This window comes from Pimephales promelas, chromosome 5 (assembly GCF_988280905.1).
Source record: "Pimephales promelas chromosome 5, fPimPro1.hap1.1, whole genome shotgun sequence".
Taxonomy (NCBI): Eukaryota; Metazoa; Chordata; class Actinopteri; order Cypriniformes; family Leuciscidae; genus Pimephales; species Pimephales promelas.
This window is the reverse complement of record NC_142773.1, coordinates 27,777,114-27,804,557: the sequence shown is the minus strand read 5'-3', so window position 1 is coordinate 27,804,557 and position 27,444 is coordinate 27,777,114. Positions and strand designations below refer to the sequence as shown.

The window sequence follows — 27,444 nt, the reverse complement described above, 5'->3', positions numbered from 1 at the left end:
CTCGAGGAAGTATGACTGGACCTTGAGAGAGCCAATCAGAACGCTGTATTTCACACTAACAACAAACAAAAGATCGGGGTTCCCTTTTGCAGCTGTCTTTCTGCTGCTTTTACCTAATTTAGTCTGTCCGATCGGCTGGATGTCGTCCTAAATAACAAGGATCAACTTTCTGGATGTCATTATGTTTGTGTAAGTTGCCGTTTCGCTGTATTGGCGTGATTAATTCTCTAGCGTCTTGCTAACTCGCATCAGAGAGGCAGAGAGGTTGCGGGCTAATCGCAGTTAGCTGGCTGGCTAGCCAGGCGTCAGAACCGAATAAAACAACCCCGAAATCTCAGCGGCTATTCTCCTGCGGTGTCTGACAGTGGTCGCTTTAGCCACTGGACACTGTTAAAAAGCTGTCCAGCTAAAGATAGCTGGCAAGCTGTTGGCATCGACGGCAGAAATCGGATCGCGATGTCAGGACCGTCATCGGGCTGTGGGTTTCTGATGTCGGTTGTCGTTCACGGAGACTTGGCTCTCAATGAGCAGGAAAAAGAGCTCAACCAGCGGCTTAGACGCCTTTACCCGGCCGTAAACGAGCAGGAGACCCCGCTGCCCAGATCCTGGAGCCCCAAAGACAAATTCAGCTACATCGGCCTGTCTCAAAACAACCTCCGGGTGCATTACAAAGGTAACCAATGCTAACAGCAGCAGATGGACACAAACACCAAGTTGTTTACTAGCTAACTTAAATGTTAAAGGCATTAGCCATGTTAGCTCGGGTCAGGTTTCACATCTGATGATCAGTGATATTAAAAAGACACTTGTATTAGCTTCTGCGTACTCGTACTGTGTGCAAATCAAACCCATTGTTATTCAAAAAAGCAGCTAACAATATTTTCAAAATTGGGATGATCTTGAGTGATCATCGTGCGCATTTAGTCGATATTATTATACGAGAGTTAACAAGAAACTTTGGTTGGTAATACTAACTGCTAGACGACATGTTTGAATAAAAATAGCCTCCCTTTAGCATTATTTAGCACCATTCCTGAGCAGTCAGAATTGTATATTAATCGAAGTACTGCTTTTATATGATGTTTTATGCATATCAGTGTGTATACAGATATAGCATATAGCCTTTAAAAATGAATGATTAAGGTGTTAAGTTTAAAAGTGTAAAGTTCGTTTATTGTAATCAGCAATGAGATGGTGGTGAGTTTCAGCAGCGAGCTATAAAGATGCTTCAGTCATTTCCGGAAGCTCCTACTCTATAGAGTTTCGCTGCTGAAATGCAGTCATTGTCAACTCCTTTGATAACATGTTCTGTGTTTAAAAGGCCATGTCTTAATACGCACATGCTGATGTAGGTGCTGATCGAGCCTGTCGCATAAGCTCGAGCAAGGCCTTTGTGTGCGTGTGTGTGTTTGCGTTTATCTGCAGAGGCAGGATTTCTGCCATCGCGAGTATACAAGAAATTCATCAGATAAAGAAAAGCTGTAATATATGTATAATTGTATTAACACAATTAGTTATTAAATACGTTTTTTTAATTCTGTGAGGTGTCTGCCATTTCCCTCAGCTGAGTCATAAAGGTAGGCCCACAGAATTAATTAGGCCAGCCACAGTTGACGACAGGTAGGTTTCAGGAAGACTGCCTTAAATTACCAGTAGGCCAAGATGTCTTAAATGTAGACACTACATAACCTTATGAATCTTAATATCAGGGATTCAAGACTGAAATGTTACCACAAGTGACAAAAATGCCCCATATTAACATATGAAATAAGCCTGATATATTAAATAATAATTATAAAAAAATATTTTGGAAATGGAAGTTAAGTAAATCTTTAGACAAGCATTTTTTTGTATGTGTTTTATGTTTTGTCTTATATTTGATACATTAGGATTTTAATGGCCCATAGCTATAGTATGATATAAGTGAGAATTCAGAGCTCACACACACTTTTTATTCAGAGGGCCAATCTAATCAAAAATATGCAGTTTGTTGCAGATGTTATTATTTATATGGCCAGAGAGTAAAATGCTAACTTGTTCCAGAACATAAGAAATTGTGAAAGCTTGTAAATCAATGAGACTTTTAATAACAGGATAGCAGCCTACTTGCATACAATTTAATATAAATATCAGTTGTCATAGTACTATATGACCCAGGAATATGTCGTTATAAGATGATATTTAAATGCTTATGATTAATACTCAGTCTGTAGAACAGATAATGAAATGCAGTACAAAGAGGATTGAGAGATGTACAAGTAACATTCCCCAAAAGTATGTTGGTTCATATTTGATTCATACATTTTAACATGATTATTCTGGGGGGGGGGGGGGGGGGGAAATGATGCATGGATAATCAAGTAAACCTAAGTGGCTGAGTGGCGAATTCTATTCTATTGAGTGCCTGTCTAGTTGTGTGTTAATCATGGGTTTAATGCCTCTTCAGACACTTTAGGGACCTATAGCTTTTAAATATATTTATTTGCTGTCTTAGAGGTGAGTGTTGTTAAATATTGCAGCTAATATGAAGTGTTTTTGATGAACACACATAAAAAGCTTCCTTAATGGCATTAGAGAGATTGGCTATATATAGTATATCATACAATTATTTTCTTGTGTACATGTTTTATTTTGAGCATTATTTACAACTAGGTTTTAGAATTAACTTCCATGTTTGTTTGAGAATTTATTTCAATTAATAGCAACTGAACATTCACAATGGGTGAATGAGGGGTCAATTTCAAGGGGCAATTGTTGACAATAATAAATGCAAATTCACAAATATAGAGAAATGCATATATTTACATTAAATAAAAAAAAGCAATTGTGCAGTTAGTTGCTGTTGCTAGGCATAATATCAGCCTGAAGCATACGGCTCTCACAGCAAAAATATTGATTACTTTGCTATTTTTTTTGCTATTTCTCCTTGTGAGTGACACCACTTGCAGTTGTAAATTATTATGTTTATGTCATCCAGGTCATGGAAAGACCCCGAAAGATGCGGCTTCTGTCCGCGCAACACACCCTATTCCAGCTGCTTGCGGGGTCTATTACTTTGAGGTGAAAATTATCAGCAAAGGACGAGATGGGTATGTAAAGGATTCAGTATTTTCATGTCACTTTTTCATGGGAAACGTTTAAATGTGCACTCAGTATTTTTTGTTGATGTGGCAATGGGTTATATAACAGTTTTATATATATAGCATAATGCAAAAGTCTTCATTTAATAATTTCTTTTTAGAAATGCTGTTAGAAGTCAGCCATGATTAATTTATTCTGTGAGTGAAAATGTCAGATAATGAGAGGTTTACTGAGATAAAATGAGTATGGTCGTTCTGGTCATGTGATCTGGTCATGTGATCTTAACATGGCAGCCCTCACGAGGTGACCTGCACCATGTAAAATAAAACATGTTTTATTCAGTCCAGCGTTATTATAGTTGACTTAAATTAAATGAAACTTTTTTTATATCAGCTAGTTGGCGAAGTTCCCAACATTTCTCATGTTGTTTAACTTGATGAATGAAATAATTAAAACTGGAAAAAAATAGATATTTGAAAAGACGCAAACTAATAAGAAATTTAAAAACGTCAAAATTACTAAAACTAACTACATTATAATGAAGATGTAAAATGTAAAAATAAAAGAATATTTTATATATTTACTAAATAAAAAGAAAGTATTAATAAAATGTCACCAAAATAACAGATTCAGTCTCACATAAGTATGATTTTCAAAATCTTTCAGTCATACTGTTCATTTTCTTAAAGGAGTAGTTCACTTTTAAAAATCTTTTGCAGATAATTTACTCACCCCCATGTCATCCAAGATGTCCATGTCTTTCTTTCTTCAGTCGAAAAGAAATGAAGGTTTTTGATGAAAACATTCCAGGATTTTTCTCCATATAATGGATTTCAAGTCAAGTCAAGTCACATTTATTTATATAGCGCTTTTCACAATACAGATTGTATCAAAGCAGCTTCACAGTGATAACATGAAAGTAGTACAACACAGATCAATAATATCGTTAAATATTAAATAACCCCAACTAAGCAAGCCAAAAGCAAGGCGACAGTGGGAACCAAACGGTTCAAGGTCCAAACTACAAAAACTGTTCCGTGCAAACTACAAACTGTTCAAAGGGCTTTAAACGATTCCCAACAATGAATAAGGGTCTTATCAAGCGAAATGATCGCTCATTTAATAAATAAATAACAAAGTTTAAGTTTTATAAGCTCAAATGCTCACCTTGCTCTGTGACGCACGTTCGTGACTCTCCTGTTCAGACTCGTTCATCAAAATAAACAAATATTTTCCGAGTCAACTGGTTCATTTCGTTCGTTGAATGAACCAAATGTAACGATAAAAGGTTTGTTCATTTTGATGAACGAGTTCGAACAGGAGAGTCGCATAGAACAGAGCAAGGCGACCATTTGAGCTTATAAAACTTAAACTTTGTTATTTATTTATTAAATGAGCGATCGTTTCGCTTGATAAGAAGCTTATTCATCGTCTGGAATTGTTTAAAGCCTTTTGAACAGTTTGCACTGAAAGTGTCTTTTGGACCTTTTGGTTCCCATTGAAGTCCATTATATGGAGAAAAATCCTGGAATGTTTTCATCAAAAACCTTAATTTCTTTTCGACTGAAGAAAGAACGACATGGATATCTTGGATGACATGGGGGTGAGTAAATTATCAGCAAAAGTTTGTTTAAAAGTGAACTACTCCTTTAAGGATAAAACAATTGTAATTAGGACAAAGTTACTGAGTGCACCCTAAATGTTTAGGGTGAGCAATTTTAACTTCCTCCAATACAGACTTTTACATCAAATAAATGCTGTTTTCTGTGACCAGATACATGGGGATTGGCCTGTCAGCTCAAGGTGTCAACATGAACAGACTTCCAGGTAAAATGTACTTTTGTCACTGAAGTCACTGTACTTTTATTGCTAGTAACACATCAGCCATGTCATATTTTCAAGTTGTTAGTACTTTAAGTGTCTAGGACTCCCATTCTGTTTCTGAATCACTAAAGACAGGCAGGGTTTGAAGTTTAGATGCAATTAGTGGGCATGTTAACTTTATCCTCCACCTTGACACTCACAGACCTGGGGTGGTTCCTCTGTGAGTCTGCAGCTTGGCAGAGAGATAAGAGTTAGAACTCTTAGTGCTCTACAGTACATACATTGTACAGTACGTCTATCCCAAAAAAACAACAGTATGTGTCCAATGTTCTTCCCTTAGGTTGGGACAAGCACTCATATGGCTACCATGGCGACGACGGCCACTCCTTCTGCTCTTCTGGCACTGGACAGCCCTATGGTCCCACATTTACAACAGGCGATGTGATTGGCTGCTGTGTGAACCTCATCAACAATACCTGTTTCTACACAAAGAATGGCCACAGTCTTGGTAGTAAACATTTGTATTGCATATTATTAAGATTAAGGGTGTGATGACACTTGGCATGTTTAGTTTGATTAAAACAAACACTGGTGCTAGTACTCTGTTAGTATGGTTAATTTTGAATAAGCATAAGCGCTGAAAACGTGGGTCTCGGTCCGCTTCCAAATGAACTAAGTTTGGACCAAGTGAACCGAATTACACACCCTAAATGCCCATCTCAACTAAACTTTGGTTATTTGTTCTTTGTTTATTACTGATGTTTCAATAACAGTATAGTCCCCTCTATCAATTCAATAGGCACTTTAACATTACATGTACATCACTAGGAATAGGATAGTTTTAATTTAGGATGATTAAGGAGTTTATGAGAGGTAACACACCATGTATTCACACAGTTTAATATTGAACCTACATGGTTAAAGGTTAATTAACAATTAGTTGCTGATGTTTTTTCTTTCTTTCAGGGATAGCTTTTACAGATTTACCGGTAAGGCTATTTTTTCTTAATCACCTCTTATATTGAAGTTAAGATTGTGTTGCCATATTATATCATACCACATTATACCCTACCATTTAAAAGTTTGGTGTTAATGAGATTTTTTTTTTGTTTTTTTTTTTTTGAAAGAATGCAATTTGTATGCAATTATTTAATCAAAAAGGACAGAAAAGTTTTATTGTGAAATATTATTACAATTGAAAAAACTTTTCTATTTTAATACATTTTAAAATGTAATTTATTTCTGATGTCAAAGCTGTATTACAGCATCATTACATCATTCCAGTCTTCAGTGTCACATGATCCTTCAGAAATCAGTCTAATTTGGATTATCAATATTTTGTTGCTTTATATTTTTGTGGAAACTGTGATACATTTTTTTTTCTGAATAAAAGTATTATTATTATTATTTTTTATTTTTTTATCTTACGGGACCCAAACTTTTGAAACCGTATTGTATATTTAGTGGTTTATATAATATTATGTTTTATGTAGTTGCATCAGATAAATATATTTGGTTTACATTCCAATATGTGTATGTATGTTTCATTAAAATATCAAGCATCATTTGTATCTTCTTCACAGAGTTGTTTTTGTTTTCTCTGCCTGAAGGTCATGTGGTTATTGATCGTGTATATTTTTTCACTGTTACTGTTGTAATAATCTTCCATTTTTAGATGTTGTAGAGGAAGCCTTTGCTATTGTTTATCTTTCCTTTCTTCATCATTCAAGATGTTGGACTGACAGCCCCTAAGCATTTCTCTCGCTGACTGAACAGAGGCCTGTTTAGGGCTAAAACAATAATCCATTGAGCAGAAAACACAGTTGGCTGGCCACCAGCATTCATGTTGCTCTGAGTACTTCTGTGAAGTATGTCAGTTTAGCGGCCCTGACCTTTCTCTCTATTGGAACATGAGCACAGACCCTCTCAGAGTTATTCTCCAGAAAGCACCAAAAAATGACCAATATGTGCCTACCCCCTGATCTGACCCACAAGCAACATTTGGATTATGCCATTTACACATGATGCCAGATTGGACACTCAAGACTTGCACTAATGTTACTATCAGGAGATAATTAGTCAAGTGTTGATCTTGTAAGAATTTACTGTCCATTAGACATATTTTTTGGACTGTAATTCTTCTTCCCCTCTGAGGAACTTGTTTTATTCTGTTGATACTTTTGAAAAGCAAGTAAATCCAAATTTAGTCTTAAGGGTTTTAGAAAAAAAAAATCTTAAACATCTCATTTAGTTTTATTTTTGGAAAACTAAACCTGGCCCTCGACATGAATGTAGCCATCGAAGCTGGCATTGTGTTAAAGTAAAGAAAAAGAAAAGTTTACATTTTCGCATTTTACAAGCTATCAAGCAGTTGAGATTTGCTTTTTCCATCATTTCTTTCAAACTACTCTGATTTGTTTTATGAGATAGTCTTAAAACATTGTGCTTGCATTTACATGATTAACAAAAAAATTAAATTAACTGCATTTATTTTGCTTTCAGCCCAACCTGTATCCCACAGTGGGCCTACAGACCCCAGGGGAAGTCGTGGATGCCAATTTCGGGCAGCATCCGTTTGTCTTTGATATTGAGGATTACATGCGTGAATGGAGAACCAAGATCCAAGCCCAGATTGACCGTTTCCCCATTGGAGAAAGAGAAGGTGAATGGCAGGCCATGATTCAGAAGTGAGTACTTTTGATTTTGAGCATTTTTATAAGGTTGACGTCGTCAACATAGTTCAAAAACCTTCACAGATGTAAAGAATGCATGCTCTAGTCATTCTCCATTTCTCTTTCTGACTTATTTGCTTTCTTCTTATCTTCCCAGAATGGTGGCCTCATATCTGGTTCACCACAGCTACTGTGCCACTGCAGAGGCCTTTGCCAAATCAACTGACCAGGCCGTACACGAGGAACTTGCTTCTATTAAAAATAGACAGAGTGAGTCTCCCCAGTCGACAGAAATAGGCTGTTTAGACTCTGTCAGTCCTTTTGGGTCTGATTGTTCAAGAACAAGAAATCAAATGAACACAATTTACTTTCTTAAAGGTGCACTGTGTAACTTTTTTTGGTTCAAAATTAACAAAATTTAAATGAGACAAATACAAAAACATGTTTTTGTCTTAAAGTCCCCGTGAAATCAAAATTGAACCTATTTACTTTGTTAGCGCATATTACTAGTCTTGTGGTGAACAATTAATCTGTGCAAGTGAATATATATTAAAAAAATGTTTTACCTTAGTAATCTTTAATCAAAATATGAAAAGTTACTTCCGGTCTGGAACGGTTTCTTTTTCTGATGACGTAGGTTTCACAGTTTGGGTGGGGAAACGCTTAACCACTCCCCTCAAACCGTTAGTTTGCTATGGGCGAGAGATGGAGAGGAGGAGCGCTAGAGTAAAACCCTGCCCTCTGTTCAATATTCCGTTTCACTTGGAAATACGTCACAGCACTGGAGAAAAATCGTTTGCAACTTCCGGTTCACGTGGACTTTAATCTGATTCACTATGGTAAGCCGTTATAAGTGTTTATATTTTAGACAAAGCAGGTTACTTTTCATGTGAAATCGCGCAGGTCACTCGTCTGTGTGTGTCTCTTAAAATCCATAGACAAAAGTTGCTCCAGCTACTATGATGCATGTTAGTGTAGCAAAAGGTATTTGTCACAATAAGCGAGAAAGGTTGACATGGAGCAGCGAAATCTTTCTTAAGGAAAAAAAAAATGCAGAACAGAGGAGCTTCTGTTTGCAAAAATAGACTGCGACAGAGCTCGTTACAAAACAATTATCAACTCGGCCAACCGCTAGAGGGTCAAAAGTTACATAGTGAACCTTTAATGAAAGTTCTTGGTGTAATTCTGAATGATTCATCAATGCACGCTTTCAAGAAGTCATAAAAATCAATGCCGAGTAATGATTGTGATTGCAGAGATCCAGAAGCTGGTCCTGTCCGGCAGAATGGGAGAGGCTATAGAGACCACTCAACAACTTTATCCCAGCCTGTTAGAGAAAAGCCCAGACCTCCTCTTCATGTTGAAGTAAGAGTGATGTGTGCAGTTTTACAAGAATGGACATCAGAATCTCCTGTGAAGACACTGTATACATGATGTGTCTGTATCTCTTTCCAGAGTCAGGCAGTTCATTGAGATGGTGAATGGCACTGACAGTGAGGTCAGGTGTCTCGGTGGGAGGAGCCCCAAGTCACAGGATAGTTACCCAGGCTCCCCTCGCCTCTTTAACAGCCCTGTTCACAAAGCCAGCAGCTCCCAGGCCTACCAGACAGGCACGTGCACTACATACACACTAAAAAGAATTAAAGAAAATCTGTAATGTTTCTTCAGAAAGCATGGGTGATGAAAGTCTTACCAAACAAAAATCTCTTACGAAGAGGTAATCTTCACTGAAATAGCTATTTAGATAATAAATCAGGCCCTCTAGAGTCTAGTGGGCCCCTAATAAAGCTTACTATTATTTATTTAAGTTATATAAGCATAATCTTCATTTGAAATGCTAAAAACACTACAAATAAATAAGTTTTCATTAAACAGACATATATTATTACAGAAGTATCAGCTTAGATAGAAGGGCCTTCACATATTGTCTTGACATAGGGGGACTTTGTTTTAAAAAATTCAGGTTGAACCTAGACCAGAATGACACATTGATCATTAATAGGAGACGTTATCGCCGATAATTTGTTTTTCCATCTGTCTTCAGGTTTGGATAGTAATTACTGTAATGGAGTTTCATCAAGTAAAGGCCACACCTTGACCCACAGTCACAAATCGTGTCCCCCTACCCTGTCAAGTCCCGAGCTGGGTGTCCTGAATGGCAGTCGGAGCCAGCAGACCAACGTGAGGTATGTAAAGAGGGCATGAAATGATGAAAGGAAAATTCATCCTATCTGTTTTGTTAATGCATGTTATATATTAATTGTGAACAATTCATCCATGTATATGCTTCATTTTTTTGACCTTGTCATGTTTAGTCAAATAGTCAACTGGATCTTCCGGTGAAATGACATATTTCTCTAATCAAGTATGGCATGCTTCTCCAATCATTTAATTTGCTTAAACCCCTCTCCTCAACAATCGAATTCAAGCTCGTATTAGTTTTGTAGTGCAATGGCCACATCTCAAAAATACCTGCATTTATTTATTTTCTGTTACACATAAAAAAAGATTGGTCACTACTTCTGATTGATCGCAACTTAAATAACGAAGGGCAAATGATATAATAACATGACGATACAGCACAGAATAAGCCTGTTATCTCTTATTGGCTCTTCCTTGCAGTACTGAGGTGGAGATGGAGGTTGATCACTTCTCAAACGGAGTGTCTGAATCCTCTTCAAATGGATTTCTGAATGGCAGCTCTACACATGGGACAGAGCTGGAAGATTGTGATGCAGATATGGGTGAGTAGGTTAATTGGGCACGATCTTCTGTTAAATTCCTGTGTATCTGCAATGAGATTTGTAGTAAAGAGGTCAAAGGTTGTTGTTTTTTACCCCTGTGTGATCTGTATTACGAAACTGATGCTGTGCATGTGACTCCTAATCAGTTGGCCAATTATGTTATGCAAATGAATCCAGTGTGCCATTTTAAAAGGATTAAATGCTCTGTACACAGAAGTGGACAGCACTCAGTCTAAGAGGCAGTTGTGCGGCGGGAGCCAGGCAGCCATCGAGAGGATGATCCAGTTTGGCCGAGAGCTACAGAGCATGAGCGAACTCTTGCGCCGTGAGCGGGGGAAAAACTCGGCCAATAAGAAGATGCTGAAGGTGATTTCTTCTACTTGTTCTGAAAGTTGTATGTAGGTGCTGTTTGTATCTAATCACATTTATTAGAAAAAAATGAATGAAATGAATTTTGGTTATGATGGTAATGACCAGTAAACATGAAGATTTATCATGTGTTTTATGATAAAGCCTATTACTGTTTCCATTCCTGCAGGATGCATTCAGTTTGCTGGCATATTCAGATCCATGGAACAGCCCCGTGGGCTATCAGCTAGATTCCATCCAGAGAGAGCCTGTCTGCTCTACACTCAACAGTGCAATATTAGGTATAGCATCAGTCTTCCTATCACCTTTGATTAAATCAGAACAATTAAGTTCCACCTAGTCACCGCAATGATTCAGCACTCTTTCAGCACTGAGCAAAGCTCTTTAAGCTCCGAATTAATCGAGTGAAAAAGCCTAAGTGAGCAACATAATGCTGTTTATTGATAAAAAATCAATATCCCTGTAGTACAGCTAAGTCATGGTGCTGCAGGACCCCTATGGAAGGATCCTTGCATGCACATATCACAAGCACACATATTTTGTATGGATAACTGTCTAATTGCACATGTTGGTATGCAAATGTTGCATTACAATTTAAACACATTAATATGAAATACATGTATTTAGTTTATTATCTCATCTATCTAGGTCAGGCTCATGTAGTATTAGTAATACTGGAGTATTGGTTTATATATATCATTAGTAGCATTTGCACAACTTAAAAATAATATTTTTTTCCCCCTAACTTTTAAATGATAGTGTACACAATTTAAATATATACTCAAATGCATATCACAGTGTGATATGACGGTGTAGAAAGTTCTCAAGCTGCACGGACAGCGAAAAGAGAGTAGCAAAAAACACAAGCGATCAACAGAATACTGGAAATATTATCCTGATTTTCCTGACAATAAGCATTTAGATGTTTTTGTTTATTTTTGGCTCCGAATCCGATACAAGAGATGCAGTTTTAAGCAATATTATTTGTAGGTTTTTTTAAGAGGTTCACTAAGGCTGCATTTATTTGATGAAAAATACTGTAAAACATTAATATTGTGAAATAGTACAACAATTTAAAGATTCCCTGTGGTGAAAATCAAGTTTTTAATGTTGTTTATATGGCTAATGTGGTGTTTTTTATATATATATATATATATATATATATATATATATATATATATGCTTTAAGACAAGCCATGTGCAAATTCATAAGTCAACACGTGTTGAGTATTTTGTCGTTAGATCACTGCAGTTTTAAAGATAGTCTCAAAACGCTGTTTGAAATCACTGGTGTTTCTTGCGTCACAAACTACATTGTAACCAATCACACCAAAATACAGACGGGCTTTAGCATATCATTAACTATGGTGGGAAGTCTCAAGAGAAGCCAGGTTATCCCGGTATATTTTTGTACATAGGAAAAATTACTAATTACTGGTACATTTAGCAATATAGCAGGTGTGTTATGTATAGAATGTCAGTGGAGAAAGGCCTATAGTTCATCATAACATCCTAATATACATTATATTACGATGTTATGATGAACTATATGCATTTCTGCACTGACGTTCTAAGTTGTTCAAAGCGTTGGATGTTGATTTTTAGAAGGCAGCTGTCTGACTCGGAGATGAAGAACGGGAACATGATTTATGTAACATTAGCAACACATTAGCTGTGTGATAATGTAGTCAAGCAAAAGGCTAATCTTATTAATTACAGTTATGTGTCTGACGTTTTAAAGAGCGATACCATTGTGGAGCGTTTACCTCTATAAAGTTGACCAACCGAGTGGATCTCTGAGCTGGTTTTCATTTTTTTAAACGAAGCAAGTGTGTAGAGGAGGTGTTCCAACAAATTTTATTCATTTTGGTGATTAAAGGTGTGTTTTAGGGGTTAAATTATTGACTTACAGGGGGACTTTAAAATATCTGCTTTCCATTTTAAATAATTTATTCCTGTGATGGCAAATCATCTTTACTCCAGTCTCAATATCCTTCAAAAATCATTCTAATATGCTGTGCTCAAGAAACGTTTATTTTTATTATAAATGCTGAAAACAATTGAGCTGCTTAGTATACTTGTAAAAACCTTGATACTTTTATTTTCATTAAATAATAAGAAGTTATTTATTTGAAATAGACGTCTATTATAAATGTCTTTCTCACTCTGGATCAATTTAATGCATCCTTGCTGAATAAAATTATTTGTATTGACTCCAAATTTTTGAACTGTAGGTTATATTATTGTTTATCATGAATATAACAATTTTAATATTTTCATTTCAGCATTCAATCAATGTTTTTCTTTTTTTTTTTTCTCATACAGAGACTCATAACCTGCCAAAGCAGCCTCCCTTGGCGCTCGCTGTTGGCCAGGCAGCTCAGTGTCTGTCCGTCATGGCTCGCACGGGCAGCGGATCCTGCGCCTTTGCATCAGTGGATGATTACCTGCACTAACCCCTGGAGAATCATCCCTTTAAATGACCACGTGAAAGAGGCCCTCATCATCCCAGTCCATCCCAGAATCCCAAATAAACTGGGGCCAGCTTTGGCTTGATGAACTGAGCCTTCATATGGCCAGACCCATCCTGGCTCTCTTGATAAGACTGGATCCTCCTCACCCAGACCTAAACTGGGCCTAAAGACACATTAGGAGATGGGTCCTTAGAAGTCAGATAAAATCCCCAATCATTATGGTCTTTTTCTTTCTTTTTTTGTTCCTTTTGTCTTTTTTATTTTGGGGGAGGGGAGGGGAGGTGTTGTTGGGTGGGGGGTGCAGCAGGCTCTGATTGTTTGTTTCCTGATTTACAAGGCATGAGGAAAATTATTATGACATAATTAATGTTATTATCAGTAAACTTGCATATAAGATATATTTGTTCTTGGTTGAAAGCTGGCAGAGTGAGCGAGACCGAATAACTAAGGTCCCCCCACAGCAACACCCTGCTATTTTCAGGTCTCAGCTTGTGTACTTTACCGTTTAAAAAAAAAGAAAATATTGAAATTATATTAACAGGAGTGGAACATTTAGTTATCTTACAGTTAAAAAAAATTAAAACTGAGAAAATCTAACACTGCTGGAGTCATCCTTAGTGGTGGTATTTAGTATAGAGCGTTAGTGTGAGCTTTGAGTTATGCCCTTTTTTTTTGTGCAAGCGCACCCTCCCTCTGCCCAGCACCGCAGGATTGATGCAATGTTCGGACACTTTGATTTGTAATTGTATTGATGTCAATGGTCTTTTCATCCACCTGATTCCCTGATCTTTTAAAAAGTCCGTATTCAGGCGTTCTCTCATCATCGTTGCCTGAACTGTGTTTTTGTGCAGTTTGGATGTGCGACAGGAACGTGGTAAAATTAAGGTCATCATATCCAGTCTCTGAGAGGCAAGCCTGATCCATTGTTTTTTCTCCTCTTGTTTACCAGTCAATCTCTCAGACCATCAGTACTTTTAAAACCAGGAGAATGGTACAGTATTGTCATCAACACTGTCTTATCATTTTCAGTAATAAAACATAAATACCCAGTTGAACCAGATATACCAGTCTGTGTTTTGACACACTTCAGTGAGTGTTAAACAAATACATAATTAGACCATGAAGACTTAATAATGGCAAAATAGTTTTATTACAATATGTTAACGTTTTGAAATGCCACAACCAGTCATGTAGTTACAATGAATGTAAAACGTAACTAAAACAAGAAACTTCAGGCCGTAGATCAGGTTTACATTTATTAAAGTGTACAGTAAATATGCAAACATGAACATTTTTTTTTTACTTTCGATTTGAACAAGATGGAAGAACATAGTCCTTTCTATTTGTATGAGCAGACTGAATTTTATTTGATAATATTTTAACTATTCGTTAACAGAACAGGTACTAAATTAAAGGTGTCCTTTTGTAAAATGTGATGCATATGGTCAAAAATAGCAAAGCTCCCCAAGTTAAGGAAGGTTACAGTTCTCATGTGTTATACTTATAATTCTCCTGTTTTAGATCTCATGAAGAAACCATTTTCTGTTTGTGTATAAACCTTTTATTGGACTTTGTGATCTTCTTTATTAAGTCGGCATCTGTAGATGAAGAAAGACCACTCGGACTGTTGCTTTCCAAAATAAAACTCAAATAATATAGTTGTTAAATATGAAAATCTCAATACTCACCATATTTTTTATTCACAAACTCCACAGATGCACCTTGTCTGGCACCCTTTTTCATTTTGAGGGACAGAAGCTCTTTATCTGCAGAAAAATAAAACGAAATATTAGTTTTTCTACTAAATTTGGGTTTTAAAAAGAGGGTTTGAACATCTTATCTTACTGCTTGTTCTTTTTGTTCCTGGTCCATAAAGGCGGGACTGCATGAAGTCAATTGCACTTTGTTGCAGTGATTTGGCAGCGGATTCATCCTTCACTCTCTTTACACTGTAACTGTCTGGTAAACTGAAATCACATGTTTTTCCATTTATAAATAACATGAGGAAACCTTCCAGTAAGATGAATGTAAACAGCAAATTACTATTATTATTACCTTTCAGAGTTTGTTTCTGACGTGACATTTGTCTCCTCATCATCTATAAAATAGTTTTGTAACTCAATACTTAAATTGACCAATAGGAAAATATTTTTTTTGTGAAGTTACAGAAAATTCTGGTGTTACCGCCTTTGATTGTTACCTTTGGCGTTATCTGATAACTCAGCAGATCTAAAATAAGAAATTAACAATTTATTAGATTTCCAAAATGATACAAGGAATTAAAATGATTATTTTAATCTAACGTTAGAGAGCTTACCTTTGGGGTTCTGTATCAAATTCCTCCAGGAGGTCTTCAGGAAGACGTTTTCTCGTCTGAAAAAACAAAAAACAGATGTAACATTTCATTATGAAAAAAACATTTCATTATGGATTTATATTAAATATACAATTTATTGTGTGGATTAAGTGAAAGTGTATGTAATATGTTATTATAATATGTTTTTATTAGAAAAGTGTAACTGTTCTAATAATAACGTATAAGGTTGGTAACTTTTATTCACAACCCTATACCTTTTGTTCTTGAAACAACTGTTGCCTTTTCCTTCGCTTCTCCTTCAATAGGTTCTTCTCGCTGAAAACAAAGAGAGTATATATATATATATATATATATATATATATATATATATATATATATATATATATATATATAAACAGTTTAAACCCCATTAGCTCATGTGGTCTGTGTGTCTAAAGCTAGTGGACACACTTAACATTACAGACCTTTTAGCTGACTCCAGTGCATCTTTAACGCTCTTCAGAGCAGCACTTTTGGACGCATCAAAGGCGACCTCCTCGGGAAGTTCATCATCGCTGGACTCAAACTGACTCTGTGCCAATTCAGACATTTTATTAGTCTCTTTAAGTAAAGTACGCCTGACTCTGGTTTAGTACACACGTTGAACAGAATTCGCCATATTAAACACCAACAACGTCGAACATACATTAAAGACAGACAGACTAAAGACACAAGTATTGACTGCAATAGATGCTGCCATCTGGTGGTTCGGATGTCCCTGCAATTTCTGCGCGTAAACAAACTGATGCAAATGATAGTACTAGCATACGCCAGATACCTACACTTTTCAGTGAACAGAGATAAGTATATAACTATATATTTTTAATAATTTAATATTTGTATTTCATAATGCCCTATCATTAATTATTAGGTTACGGCAATGTAAAAAGTAATCTCTAGCCTAAATATATAATTTTTTAAATATTATTTTATTATGACTGTTACTACCACAATAATACAGACTATTATTTATAATATTGATAATTCAAAATGCTTGTGATTATTATAGCGAAATCTTATGGTTCCTTACAACAAAAATAAACAATATTATGCATTTGATTATTATTATTATTACCATACAAATTGTTGTTATTTATTATATTGATCATTCAAAACAGTTATGATTTTATTATTGTGAAATCGTATGGTTCTTTTCAGCAAAATAAAGAAACAAACACATGTAATTAATAATAATAATAATAATAATAATAATAATAATTGTATTTAGTAAATGTAATTATATAATGTTAATAGTATACATAGTAAATAGTAAAAAATAAACTATACTTATTTTCAACTAGTGGAAAATAATCTTATGAGCCGTCATACGGGTCATCTGACCAATCGGTGTTTCTGACGTGTTCGTGACATGATTGCTGGAGCTGGTGTATTTTTTCATTGTGGATTTGGGACACCAGCGCAAACACTGCGGGTGGGAAAAACACTCCAATCAAAGGCGTTGTGTCAATATTTAAATTTCATGGAATTATCGCTTTGCACTAACAGAAATGTCAGGCTTTGTGGTTTTTGTGCTGATATTGTCATTGTCCGCTATGGTGCCGTGTCTGGGCTCTCCTTATCCGTCAGTAGCGGTGGCGCCTCAGCCTTGCCTCGCGCCGTTACAGTGGGAGGGTCGGACCGTTCAATATGACCACGCCACGGGACGAAACACACGGGCAGCGGTCTCCTATGATGCACAGAATCAGCGAATTAGGGTTCTGGAGCAGAAGACAGGACACACACCTTGTAAAAAGTACGAATTAATCTTATGTTATGAATTATATTTTAATACTTTTTCTTATCACTGCAAAATACATTTTTTGTCTTCTTCTCCTGTACAAACATCTAAACATGACCCTTAGTTATTTTACGTGTACAGTCACTTAATTATGATTATTATTTAGAATAAATTGCTTCTCAAGTGAATGTATTTTGATTTAAGAATGTATAGATATTTGTACTGGAAAACAATACAGAAAAATTACAACTCCAAGTAAGATTTATTTATTTATTTTTTGCTTGCAGTGTTTTGAAATGTCTGAGGTGTTGTTGTTCACCATAGTGTGGTGGATACATATGATCCATTATAGTCAAAATTAGAATGAACACACACAGTTCTTGTGTTCTGAAATATTAGTAAAACCAGATAAAATTTAATTGATTTGAATTATATAACTGTAAATTTGCTTTGCATTCATTTATTTGTATTGTGCAATTCTCTTTGAGGTTCTTTGAGTACATCTACTTGTTCAAGAGTGGAGTGCTTTTCCAGATTGAGGAAGTTACCAAGCAGTGTGCAAAGATTGCTTTGACCGAGGCCTGGGACCCTTATGATATACCCCTGAACTCCACATATGAGGACCAGTACTTCATTGGAGGACCTGGAGACTTGATCGAAGTTCAAGAATGGTCTGATCGAAAACCGGCCCGCAAAAGTATGTTTGTTATAGTTATGTTGTAAATGTTGCATATTACATGTCCCTTGATTTTTATATAGGAACTCTAATATGGTCCTGATTAAATGAACTTTGCGTTTTCCCTGTCTCTCACAGATGAAGCTTGGGTTGGTGTGTACACTTTGAAGGACTGCTATCCTGTGCAGGAGACATACGCAAAGAACAGTAGCGTGACCACGTCCACTCGCTTCTTTGACCTTCAGCTGGGCATCAGTGACCCTGAGGTGTTCACCCCACCCAGCACCTGCCAGTCAGCACTGTCTGAGAAGATGACATCCGACTGCTGAATACATCACTCATCTCTACTCATCTCAGTACATATTAACCATAATACAGTAACAGCTTTTAAACAAACGTATAATACACCGACAAAGAGCACATGAATTGAGTGCAGGTACTGTTAAATATAATCAGCTTCGAAATAAACCAAGAATGTCAGTTTTATGTTCACTAGTTCTTGTTGATTTATAGTGTGAACTGTGCCTCATATTAATGAAGCCTCGTTTTTAATATGCCACATTTTTTGCTGTGTTGTGCTGATGGATTAATGTAGCCTAGTACTCTTCTGTTTGTTTTACAGTTAATATTTTGTTCATCTTCTTAATATTTTATTTAGCCTTTAGTTGTTGAAGAAACCTTGAATTTTAATTTTAATAAAATGGTTTACCTCACTACCGCAGTTGTTGAGTTCATTGATTTGAACAGTATAGAGCTTTTATAAGACAATTAACCAGTGATGTTTTGGATAGATAAATAATTGTTAGCTGTAGTTGAATACAAATAAATTAAATAGTAGCCTATAATGTCATCAAGTAATGTTAGCTTATTATAGCTTCTTGAGAACACAGTGACTCAAAAACTAAAATATCTGTATATGTCTTTGCATTAAATGCTATAAACATTACATTTAACATGAATGGAATAGATTTTTTGTTTAAAACTTAGACAAAAGCGTTTGGACAGCAAATAATGTGATGAACTACACTTTATTCCGCTAGAATGCTTTTGTGAATTTGTGGAGAACTGACTTCACACTTGTTTAAAAATCTAAAATGAGCAATGTTTGTTCTGATAGAAGCTCTACTAGTATCATTTGTGTGCAGATGCCACTTGTTGTTTTCTTACTAATTCACTGAATTCAAATGTTGACTTTTTGGGCTTGAGCATATGCTTTCTATAGTGAAAAAAATCTACTCAGACAGTTATATTATGTTATTGTTTGTTATTTACTTGATGGCGATGATGATTAGAACTATGAATTAATTTAAATTAGAATTGTGGGCAGGCCTGACGAAGTTCCAGATTCTACTGCATATCCCAGAATCCCCTTTCCAAAACAACATCACACTATTTCCTGTCTGACTGAAACTAAACTCATCAGAATCAGATGGTGCGGAATTTTCACCGAGATATATCCTCATTGATTTATCGGTTGACTGTATTACAACGCGTACTTTTATAAGGTTACTCACCAAGGTAAGCGACATGATCGATAACACACACATTTTTTTTGGTAAAGCAATGCTAATGTGACAAGAAGCCGCTGCTGTTTTCAGGTTGACTGCTTCAAATGTAACCGGATATATTGTTTTCAAGAGAGATTCATTGTTAGTTCAGGATTGCTTGCTTATTTCGCTTGTTGTTACAATTTTAGTTAGAAAGATAAAAATCTATGGTGTGCTATATTATGACACTATTTTTCACGTTTTGATAAATCTCGCCGGGTTTCCTGTTGCACTGGTGTATTATCATGCTAGCCCGTAGCATGTAAATTGGTTTGGCTGAGCTACAGTACGAAATAAACACTTCACAACGTAAACACAGACGAACTCATTTCAGTTAATTGTGTTGTATTTATATTTTCCATTTCAGCTAGAGTCATGGATAAAGCAATAATGCCAAAATGGACTATAATTGTTTGGGTGGTCCATATATAAATTACTGCATTTAAGTCAGTTCTCTTCTTATGTAAAGTTATTTTTTAGAGGAGGCAAAACAAACCTGCCCAGTGTAATGTTAGTCATTTGCAAACAATGCATGAAAATTCCTGTGCTCATTTTCGGTAAATGACATCAGTAAGAGGAACTTGTCCCACTAACCAAACAGATAGTTAACTTACTGTTCTCATAAACTCTTGCCTGTTTTTAAACATTATCTGGGGTACTTCTTGGTCTTCCTGGTAAGACTTGTAGGGGTAGATTTTCATCCTTGGTTTCTTTTATGAAGCCTATATTCATTCACTATAGGTGAATAATCTTTTCAATTGTGATTAAAATCGCAATATAGGAAACCTGAATCCACTTTAAGACATTTGGTTGATAGGTTTGTTTATCAGAATTGTCATGGTGTCTTAATTTAGGTACAAGTTCTTGTCTTTTTTGATCATGATCATCCTGCTCATTACACTGCTACTTAGCAAATACATAATATATAGACTCAAAATATTTATTTCAGTTTAATTACTATTGAGGTGTCAGGTGTGACAGAACATCCCATATGAGCTGTCATTTATACATGACAACCATGGGAAACGGTCATTGATGTACATTCATTATTTTACAGCGGAATGCCTCGATTGACCAATCAGAATCTAGTATTCCAGAGATGCATGTAATAGTGCAACAGTGGCCACTTTTTCAGCCTTGGTTTTGGAAGGGGTTTAAAGTTTTTATTTAACAATCAACAATGACACAAAGAAGAATCTGAAAATTGGACAACATGTACATGTGTACTTAACGTCTTTAATTAGGGAAAACTACAATCCCATGATTCATAGCGAATGACAAATTAAAAACAGATAAATATTGTTTATTCATATTGTGTTTAAACAACATACTCATGTACATTGGAGTTTGCAGGCATTTCTTACAATTTGATTGTTTTGATTCTCTGATTGGTGGAGATTTCTTTGCAGAATCATGGGTAATGTAGTCTTTCACCAGAATTCTGCTGTTAAACAAGATTACTTTAAAAGATAAGTTGAAGAAAGCAGGCTGATGGCTTCAGCAAAAGTAAATACCTTTGATCAACAATGCTGTAGGTTACAATAGGTCCATCAGTTAAATAAGTTATTGGTTAAAACCAATTCCCATATGGAGAACATGAAAGGGATTTTCACTTTCAACTGTTTCTCTCTATAATTGGTGTTAATGTTTTATTAGTCTTTTCTTTTTTCTTTTTAGATTATTATTATTTATTTTATTTTAAGTATATTCACTTAGTGACGGTACAGGATGTTTGGTGGTTTAGTTGATATGACGACGTCACAAAGTCCTGATCATACGACAGCAATAACTATAAACCTGTGACCACTGTGTGAAATGCCTCCACTTTCTGTGTCCTTTTAGAACTAGGCATGGCTACAGAGTCTGACTCTCCAGAAGTGTGAGTGTGAATGGAGTGACACGAGTGGACGAGACTGACGAATCATGGACAGCCAATGCAGTAGCAGTGTGGGGTCCCGGGCCACTCAAGGGGGTGTGGGAAACATCAACTCCACCCTCGTTTCTTCCCGTATCGAGTCTTATGAAGCAGGCGAGAAGAAGTGCATCTCCGATGTCCGAAGAACCTTTTGCTTATTCGTGACCTTTGACCTTTTATTCGTCACCTTGCTATGGATCATTGAGCTTAATGTATGTTGTGGTTTAGATAGATTCATCTCCTCTAGAGACTGTTAAGTTCTTTATATACATGTACACATACAGTATACAAATGTGTGTGTTAATTATTTTTTTCATCCAGGTCAATGAAGGTATACAAGAGCAACTGAAGGAAGAGGTGTTGCAGTATGATTACCACAAATCCTTTTTTGACATATTTGTAAGTAGTGGCCAATACGCTGCCCTCTATTGCAGGGTTTCCCAAACTGGGGTTCACAAGCCCCTTGGTTGCATAAGTTGACGCAAAGCTAATAATGAATTAATTCATAAAAATGTAAAAAAAAAATTAAAGTAATATTAAAAATAGTTTTTTAATAAAAACAAATCATTACAGTAATTAACCTAATATAATAAAATTAGCATATACATAACATCTTGTACACAAATCTATGACTTTTCTCTACAATATTTATATATATATATTTAACGATACATGTACGTGAGAAATATATATAATACCATGTGACTATTAACATCAGAGAACCCTGAACATGCAAATGAGTTATTAAATTATTGAAATATCAACATAAAGTCTCAGGATATGCTCAATTTTGACTTTCAAATTTGATTTTAAATGTTAAATTACCAACATTTAAGATGTGATTTAATATGAAACTGGTGTGGTTACAATTTAGGGCCAGTCCATTCCACAGTTCCCTTTTCAAAGATGACTACTCTCTCAACGTTGATGACCTCACTCATACCTCTTTCAAATCACAAGGTTTCTGTCCTGGAAAACTTCATTATTGATTTTAAAGGGATAGATTACCTAAAAATGTCATCATTTGCTCATCCCTATCTCTTTCCAAATGCATGTGTGACTATTTTTCTTCTGTGGAGGAAGATAATGTGAAAAAATTTGTTCATTGTTGTACAAAACAAACCTTACTGACTCTCATTATGTGGACAATTTTCAAATTATTGTGTTCCACAGAATATAGAAAACGTACAGATTTGAAACGACATGGTGGGTGAGGAAAAGATGACCAAATTTAACTATTTAACCCTTCTATCTTGGGTGACATGCTTTTGGGGTGCTTCTTTGATGTACAGATTCGGTTTTTCTTTGGTGTTTAATAGCTTTGTTTTAGTCTAAAACTTTTAGATCATTTAAATGTGCAAGTTTCTGTCTTAGTTTGATGCAGCGTTTAAAATTGAGTCAACATTTTTTTAAGACCGCTTGGTATTTGGAAAATTACCCTGTAGACTTTGCCCTGCAAGTTGCTGTGTGGATTACATTTATGCAAATACACAGTGATGTCATTTTAAAAGTGTTACCTGACAGCAATCTTTAAACAGAAGTTTTAAAGCAACAAATCTTTCATGAAATGTTGATAAACCGGTTCTGAAAGGTAGATAACACATTTAAGTGTGTCGAAAACACTACTGTACAAAAGTTTGCAGGCTCTTATGCTTGTATGTTTATCTCCTCAGCTCTTGGCTGTGTTCCGCTTTGCAGCCTTGATTCTTGCGTATGCAGTGTGTAAAGTGCGTCATTGGTGGGCCATTGCGGTAGGCAACCTTTACTTTATATTCCTCCACCAGAGGGCACTGTTGCTTTACTCACAAATAACGTGCTGGAACTTTGTTTTAGCAGTTTAATCAAACTATTAAACTGAGCTTCACGTAAACTTATATCTATAAAAATGTTAGCAATCAAATACAGATTCATGTAATGATCATCATATCTTCATTACAGATAACTACAGCAATCACCACTGGTTTCTTAATAGTGAAAGTAGTTGTGTCAAAGGTATGAGATATTTTTTTTAAATTTTTTACATTTTAGAATTACAAACTTTTTGCATTGATCTAAAAATGTTCTTCCTTTGTCCAGCTCCTGTCTCAGGGGGCGTTTGGCTATTTGTTACCCATCATCTCCTTCATTTTGGCATGGATAGAGACGTGGCTGCTGGACTTCAAAGTTCTGCCCCAAGAGGCTGGTGATGAAATCAGTGAGAATCAAATATCTAATTACAATGAGACAAGCGTTAACAGTGAAGGCTAATGGACGTAGATGACATTATAACTCATTTGCTCTTACAGTGTGTCGGTATCATTGTCTTCAGCAATCATGTGTGTCCTGTTTGATAGGGTATCTTTCAGTGCAGAGTGTGGCAGATCAAGAACCTCTTTTATACCCAGGACCTGTTTCAGAAGGCCAGTTCTACTCTCCTCCTGAGTCCATGGCAGGTAATGGCTTACTAAATGCCCACAAGCTGGACAACCATTAAAATGGTCCTCAGGGTTGCATGGAAATCTAAAATCATGTATTTTACCAATTTTTTTCTGGTTCTGGCACTTGATAAGCTTAAATGATTTGTGAATCAGCTGTGTAACATTTTGTTCTTTATTTATGTTTTATTTTTTATTTAAACAGAAATCACTCTTACAAATGAAAGATATAATGTTCTCACCACATTTTTACACCATGAATTTTCCAGGAAATACCACTGTCAGAGCTCAGGTGCACTGCGGTGTGCGCTAGAGATATTCAATGATAAATATGTATTTAGAGGTGTTGCAGTAGTATTAAATAACCTAAAAAAAATTAAACCATTACCATCTCCTATAAATAAATTACAAAGTGTGGATTTTACGCCATTATCATTTTATATCTTATACACTCTAAAACTAAATATAATATACAGACGAGTCATAGCATGTGTGTGTGTGTGTGTGTGTATATGAAGAGTTCAGATGCAAAAGCCTCTAAATGCCATTTGAAATTTTCTTCTTTAATGATGATTTTTATCAAACTCGTATATTTAAGTTCAGTAATTTCACTTAAATAACAATTAATAGGTAATTATCATTGCCATTTAAGTGAAATTACTGAACTTAAATATACAAGTTTGATAAAAATCATCATTAAAGAAGAAAATTTCAAATGGCATTTAGAGGCTTTTGCATCTGAACTCTTCATATATATATATATATATATATATATATATATATGAAGAGTTCAGATGCAAAAGCCAGATGCAAATTTTCTTCTAGAATAATGATTTTTATCAAGCTTGTATCTTTAAGTTCAGTAATTCCACTTAAATGGCAATGAAGATGACCTATTAATTGTCATTTAAGTGAAATGATTGAACTTAAATATACAAGCTTGATAAAAATGATCATTCTAGAAGAAAATTTCAAATGGCACTTAGAGGCTTTTGCATCTGAACTCTTCATATACTCGTCTCCATTTCTTTTAAAGTTTAACATTAGTTTTTCAAGTCAATCAGCAACATTTTGCCAAATATAATTAATGTCAACTGCATATCTTGCACCTATTTTCACAATGTTTGCACATTTCCCCCCCTTTTATCTTTTCTCTTTGGTCCAGTGTGGGGTACAATTAGATCAATTTGATCAGTCAGTAAAATGAGTTGATAAAGAAAGTGTACAAATGATGTTACCCTGACCTTAACTGATTCAGACTAAATTATTTGTTATATATACATACACACACTACCATTTAAAAGTTTTTAGTCTTTTGTTTTTATTAAGTAATTTTATTTCTATTTCAAATAATTGCTGTTATTTAGAACTGTTTACTCATCAAAGAATACTGATTATTGAACATTGATAATAGTAAGAAAGGTTTTATGAGCAATCTGTGGATCTATCTGTGGATTTACTCATTCATCTTCAGTAAATATCAAAATTGTATTGACTTGTCTTTGTATTGTCTTGGTAGATTGATTTGTTTACACTTCGTGACAAATTAAATCAGTACAGGGTGACCAACAGTCCTGTTTTCAAGGCCTGTCCTGGCTGTTTTTTATAAAGAGATGAAAATGTCCTGGTTTTCAAAAAACTGCTTGGAAAGATCAACTCTACAGCAAAATATAGATGGGCATATAGGATGAGGAAGAAAAATATATTTTGTTAGTTCGTTTTTGTAAGTTTGTGAAAGCTATTTTTGATCAATTTGGAGGTATTTCTTTTAGCTATTTATATATTTATTTTTCTAATACAGAAGAGATATTATTTCTATCATTATTTCATTCATTATTTTTGAAACCTGTCATAATAATACATGTTGAGTGACCTCTGAGAAGCCTTATGAATTTGTGTCTTGTAATATAACAATTTTCTATCCATACAAAGGAGGCATATCCTACTTTAAATGTATTGAAATTAATAAGGCATCTTTGAGTAAACTTCTAGTATCATTTGAGTATCTGTTTGTCGGGCAAAGTGTCCTGGTTTCAAAATTTGGTCACCCTAATTGGGGGCAACTAAACACTTTTTGACATGTGTCCCTTTATATTTAATGCACTAATTTTAAATGTTCACAAATGTCTTTGCATTACTCTAATATGCCTTTGTGTGCATTAGCATGAAAAGGGATCACTTTAAAGGGCTGATTTTATTCACACATTTGTTGCTCATCTTAGTAAACGGGGCTTCTGAAACATAGAGAATGAATACATACCCAAACGATTTTTATTTACCTTTATATTTTTGTTAAGAATATCTATCTATACATTTTTATTTCACAATATTATTTAAGTTTTTTTAGTGCTAAAAACAGCACAGACAACAAAATTATGTGTACTTTAGTAATGTGAGAAAATTGCAAGTATGAAAAGAAACATCCTTGTATTTTCGGCCCGTTTGTTGTGTGCAAACAATGACATCTTCACATGTTAAACACTCACTAAATATGATCTTTTTCTTCTCTAGATTCTGATGAAGACCTTGATGATAAACTTGATCTTGAGAAGCCCATCGTCTAGCAGGTATTCAAAAAATATGAATAATTCTTTTATCATTTTTCTATTCCTCCTTTTCTATTCCTTCATCCCAATCTAACTAATAGGATTGTATTTGAATTGTTATTAGGAGCTGACTTCTAGAATACAACAGCCTCTTTTAACGGTGCTCGACTTCGGGCTGTGTGTCTTAATATGGGTTTGTGTACGTGGGTTACAAGAACTAGACAGTCACTCTGCCTTAGATCCACCATCGCCATGATCAGCACTTTGTCACACAAGTGTAATCGCATTTTTGTCTGCGTCACTGAACAAAAACCTATTCTGCTTATACAACACTGAATTTAAATGTGTATTTTAAATTTAATCAAAAAATAATACCAGTGTTGACCAAGACATTTAGCTTTTTTTGTCACTTGACACTCTTCAACTGCTTCTGTGTAACAAAACGACTCATGCAGTACAGCTCCACATGTGTATTAACACATTGCTATGCCTCTGATCTCACATGCATCACTGGAGAAGACCTAAATGTGAATAGCAGTAAAAAGTCTCAGGTCTGCACTGCCACTCTTTAGTGTGTGAAGATTTCATATTTTCCGGTTTAATCTCTTGTGTTCGGAATGAACCGAGAGACGATAGAGACTCGATTCACTTGCAAATAAAGGACTGGCTAAGTTTTGCATGAAAAGCACTTCAATGAAGAAATACGACTTGTAATGATGCATGGATATGTAATACATTTTAATGTTTGTTTAGTTTCTCTTCAGTAAGCACTCCTAAACAAAATCATCTTAAAATAAATCTACTTCCTGTTGACTTGTGCCATGCTTACTGAACAAGGGCTTATGTACTTCGGGTCTGGGACCTTCAGTTTTCTATGATCTCCATATGTTTCCATCACAAATCCTCAAACATGCAGGATAATGGCAGATTGTATATTCTTTTTTCCGTTGTGTATTAAAACAATGTTTTTTATTAAATGTGTGTGTTTCTATGCATCAGTTTTTACAGACTGAAAGCGAGGGGAGCGGAAAACCCTGCCGAGAGTCAGTTTGCGCTCTCACGGATGCTCCTCGCCCACAAATAACAGC

The 27,444-nt window shown here is 35.4% G+C and overlaps 4 protein-coding genes across 5 annotated transcripts; 3 read left to right on the top strand and 1 right to left on the bottom strand.

Moving 5' to 3' along the window:
* The first annotated feature begins 14 nt into the window (after positions 1–14).
* Positions 15–13,685, top strand: ranbp9 (RAN binding protein 9). Its single transcript, XM_039676263.2, has 14 exons — positions 15–673; positions 2,978–3,089; positions 4,856–4,908; positions 5,246–5,413; positions 5,872–5,894; positions 7,408–7,592; positions 7,735–7,847; positions 8,834–8,942; positions 9,033–9,187; positions 9,622–9,763; positions 10,200–10,321; positions 10,536–10,687; positions 10,860–10,971; positions 13,016–13,685. Exons 1-14 carry the CDS (start codon positions 457–459, stop codon positions 13,144–13,146), a joined length of 1,794 nt encoding a protein of 597 aa, XP_039532197.2. The 5' UTR covers positions 15–456; the 3' UTR covers positions 13,147–13,685.
* A 610-nt stretch (positions 13,686–14,295) lies between these two features.
* nol7 (nucleolar protein 7) lies at positions 14,296–16,166 on the bottom strand. 2 transcript variants are annotated; one of them, XM_039676265.2, is made up of 8 exons: positions 15,946–16,165; positions 15,736–15,796; positions 15,482–15,537; positions 15,365–15,393; positions 15,220–15,262; positions 15,010–15,131; positions 14,853–14,930; positions 14,296–14,762 (listed from the first exon to the last, which is right to left on the bottom strand). In XM_039676265.2, exons 1-8 carry the CDS (start codon positions 16,068–16,070, stop codon positions 14,689–14,691), a joined length of 588 nt encoding a protein of 195 aa, XP_039532199.2. In that variant the 5' UTR covers positions 16,071–16,165; the 3' UTR covers positions 14,296–14,688. The 2 variants fall into 2 exon arrangements, with proteins under 2 accessions (XP_039532199.2, XP_088987360.1); XM_089131234.1 differs by having other exon boundaries at positions 14,598–14,788; positions 15,946–16,166.
* Positions 16,167–16,900: 734 nt separating this feature from the next.
* Positions 16,901–18,650, top strand: epdr1 (ependymin related 1). The gene is made up of 3 exons (XM_039675583.2): positions 16,901–17,273; positions 17,747–17,955; positions 18,073–18,650. The coding sequence occupies exons 1-3, from the start codon at positions 17,029–17,031 to the stop codon at positions 18,261–18,263; spliced, it is 645 nt and encodes a 214-aa protein (XP_039531517.1). The 5' UTR covers positions 16,901–17,028; the 3' UTR covers positions 18,264–18,650.
* A 660-nt stretch (positions 18,651–19,310) lies between these two features.
* Positions 19,311–26,621, top strand: stard3nl (STARD3 N-terminal like). Its single transcript, XM_039677680.2, has 9 exons — positions 19,311–19,452; positions 21,324–21,608; positions 21,718–21,795; positions 23,070–23,147; positions 23,335–23,388; positions 23,473–23,590; positions 23,730–23,828; positions 26,322–26,377; positions 26,481–26,621. The coding sequence occupies exons 2-8, from the start codon at positions 21,405–21,407 to the stop codon at positions 26,372–26,374; spliced, it is 684 nt and encodes a 227-aa protein (XP_039533614.2). The 5' UTR covers positions 19,311–19,452; positions 21,324–21,404; the 3' UTR covers positions 26,375–26,377; positions 26,481–26,621.
* The last annotated feature ends 823 nt before the right edge of the window (positions 26,622–27,444 follow it).

Bases quoted from the DNA above. Each gene is read 5' to 3' on its own strand.
- ranbp9 (XM_039676263.2), top strand. From the start codon at position 457: ATGTCAGGACCGTCATCGGGCTGTGGGTTTCTGATGTCGGTTGTCGTT. The intron at 8,943-9,032 runs GTAAGAGTGATG...ATCTCTTTCCAG, and splicing joins GACCTCCTCTTCATGTTGAA to AGTCAGGCAGTTCATTGAGA. The intron at 10,972-13,015 runs GTATAGCATCAG...TTTCTCATACAG, and splicing joins ACTCAACAGTGCAATATTAG to AGACTCATAACCTGCCAAAG.
- nol7 (XM_039676265.2), bottom strand. From the start codon at position 16,070: ATGTCTGAATTGGCACAGAGTCAGTTTGAGTCCAGCGATGATGAACTT. The intron at 15,132-15,219 runs GTAATAATAATA...ATGTGATTTCAG, and splicing joins TCAGAAACAAACTCTGAAAG to TTTACCAGACAGTTACAGTG. The intron at 14,931-15,009 runs GTAAGATAAGAT...ATTTTTCTGCAG, and splicing joins AGGAACAAAAAGAACAAGCA to ATAAAGAGCTTCTGTCCCTC.
- epdr1 (XM_039675583.2), top strand. From the start codon at position 17,029: ATGTCAGGCTTTGTGGTTTTTGTGCTGATATTGTCATTGTCCGCTATG. The intron at 17,274-17,746 runs GTACGAATTAAT...ATTCTCTTTGAG, and splicing joins GGACACACACCTTGTAAAAA to GTTCTTTGAGTACATCTACT. The intron at 17,956-18,072 runs GTATGTTTGTTA...TGTCTCTCACAG, and splicing joins TCGAAAACCGGCCCGCAAAA to ATGAAGCTTGGGTTGGTGTG.
- stard3nl (XM_039677680.2), top strand. From the start codon at position 21,405: ATGGACAGCCAATGCAGTAGCAGTGTGGGGTCCCGGGCCACTCAAGGG. The intron at 21,609-21,717 runs GTATGTTGTGGT...TTTTTCATCCAG, and splicing joins TATGGATCATTGAGCTTAAT to GTCAATGAAGGTATACAAGA. The intron at 21,796-23,069 runs GTAAGTAGTGGC...TTATCTCCTCAG, and splicing joins AATCCTTTTTTGACATATTT to CTCTTGGCTGTGTTCCGCTT.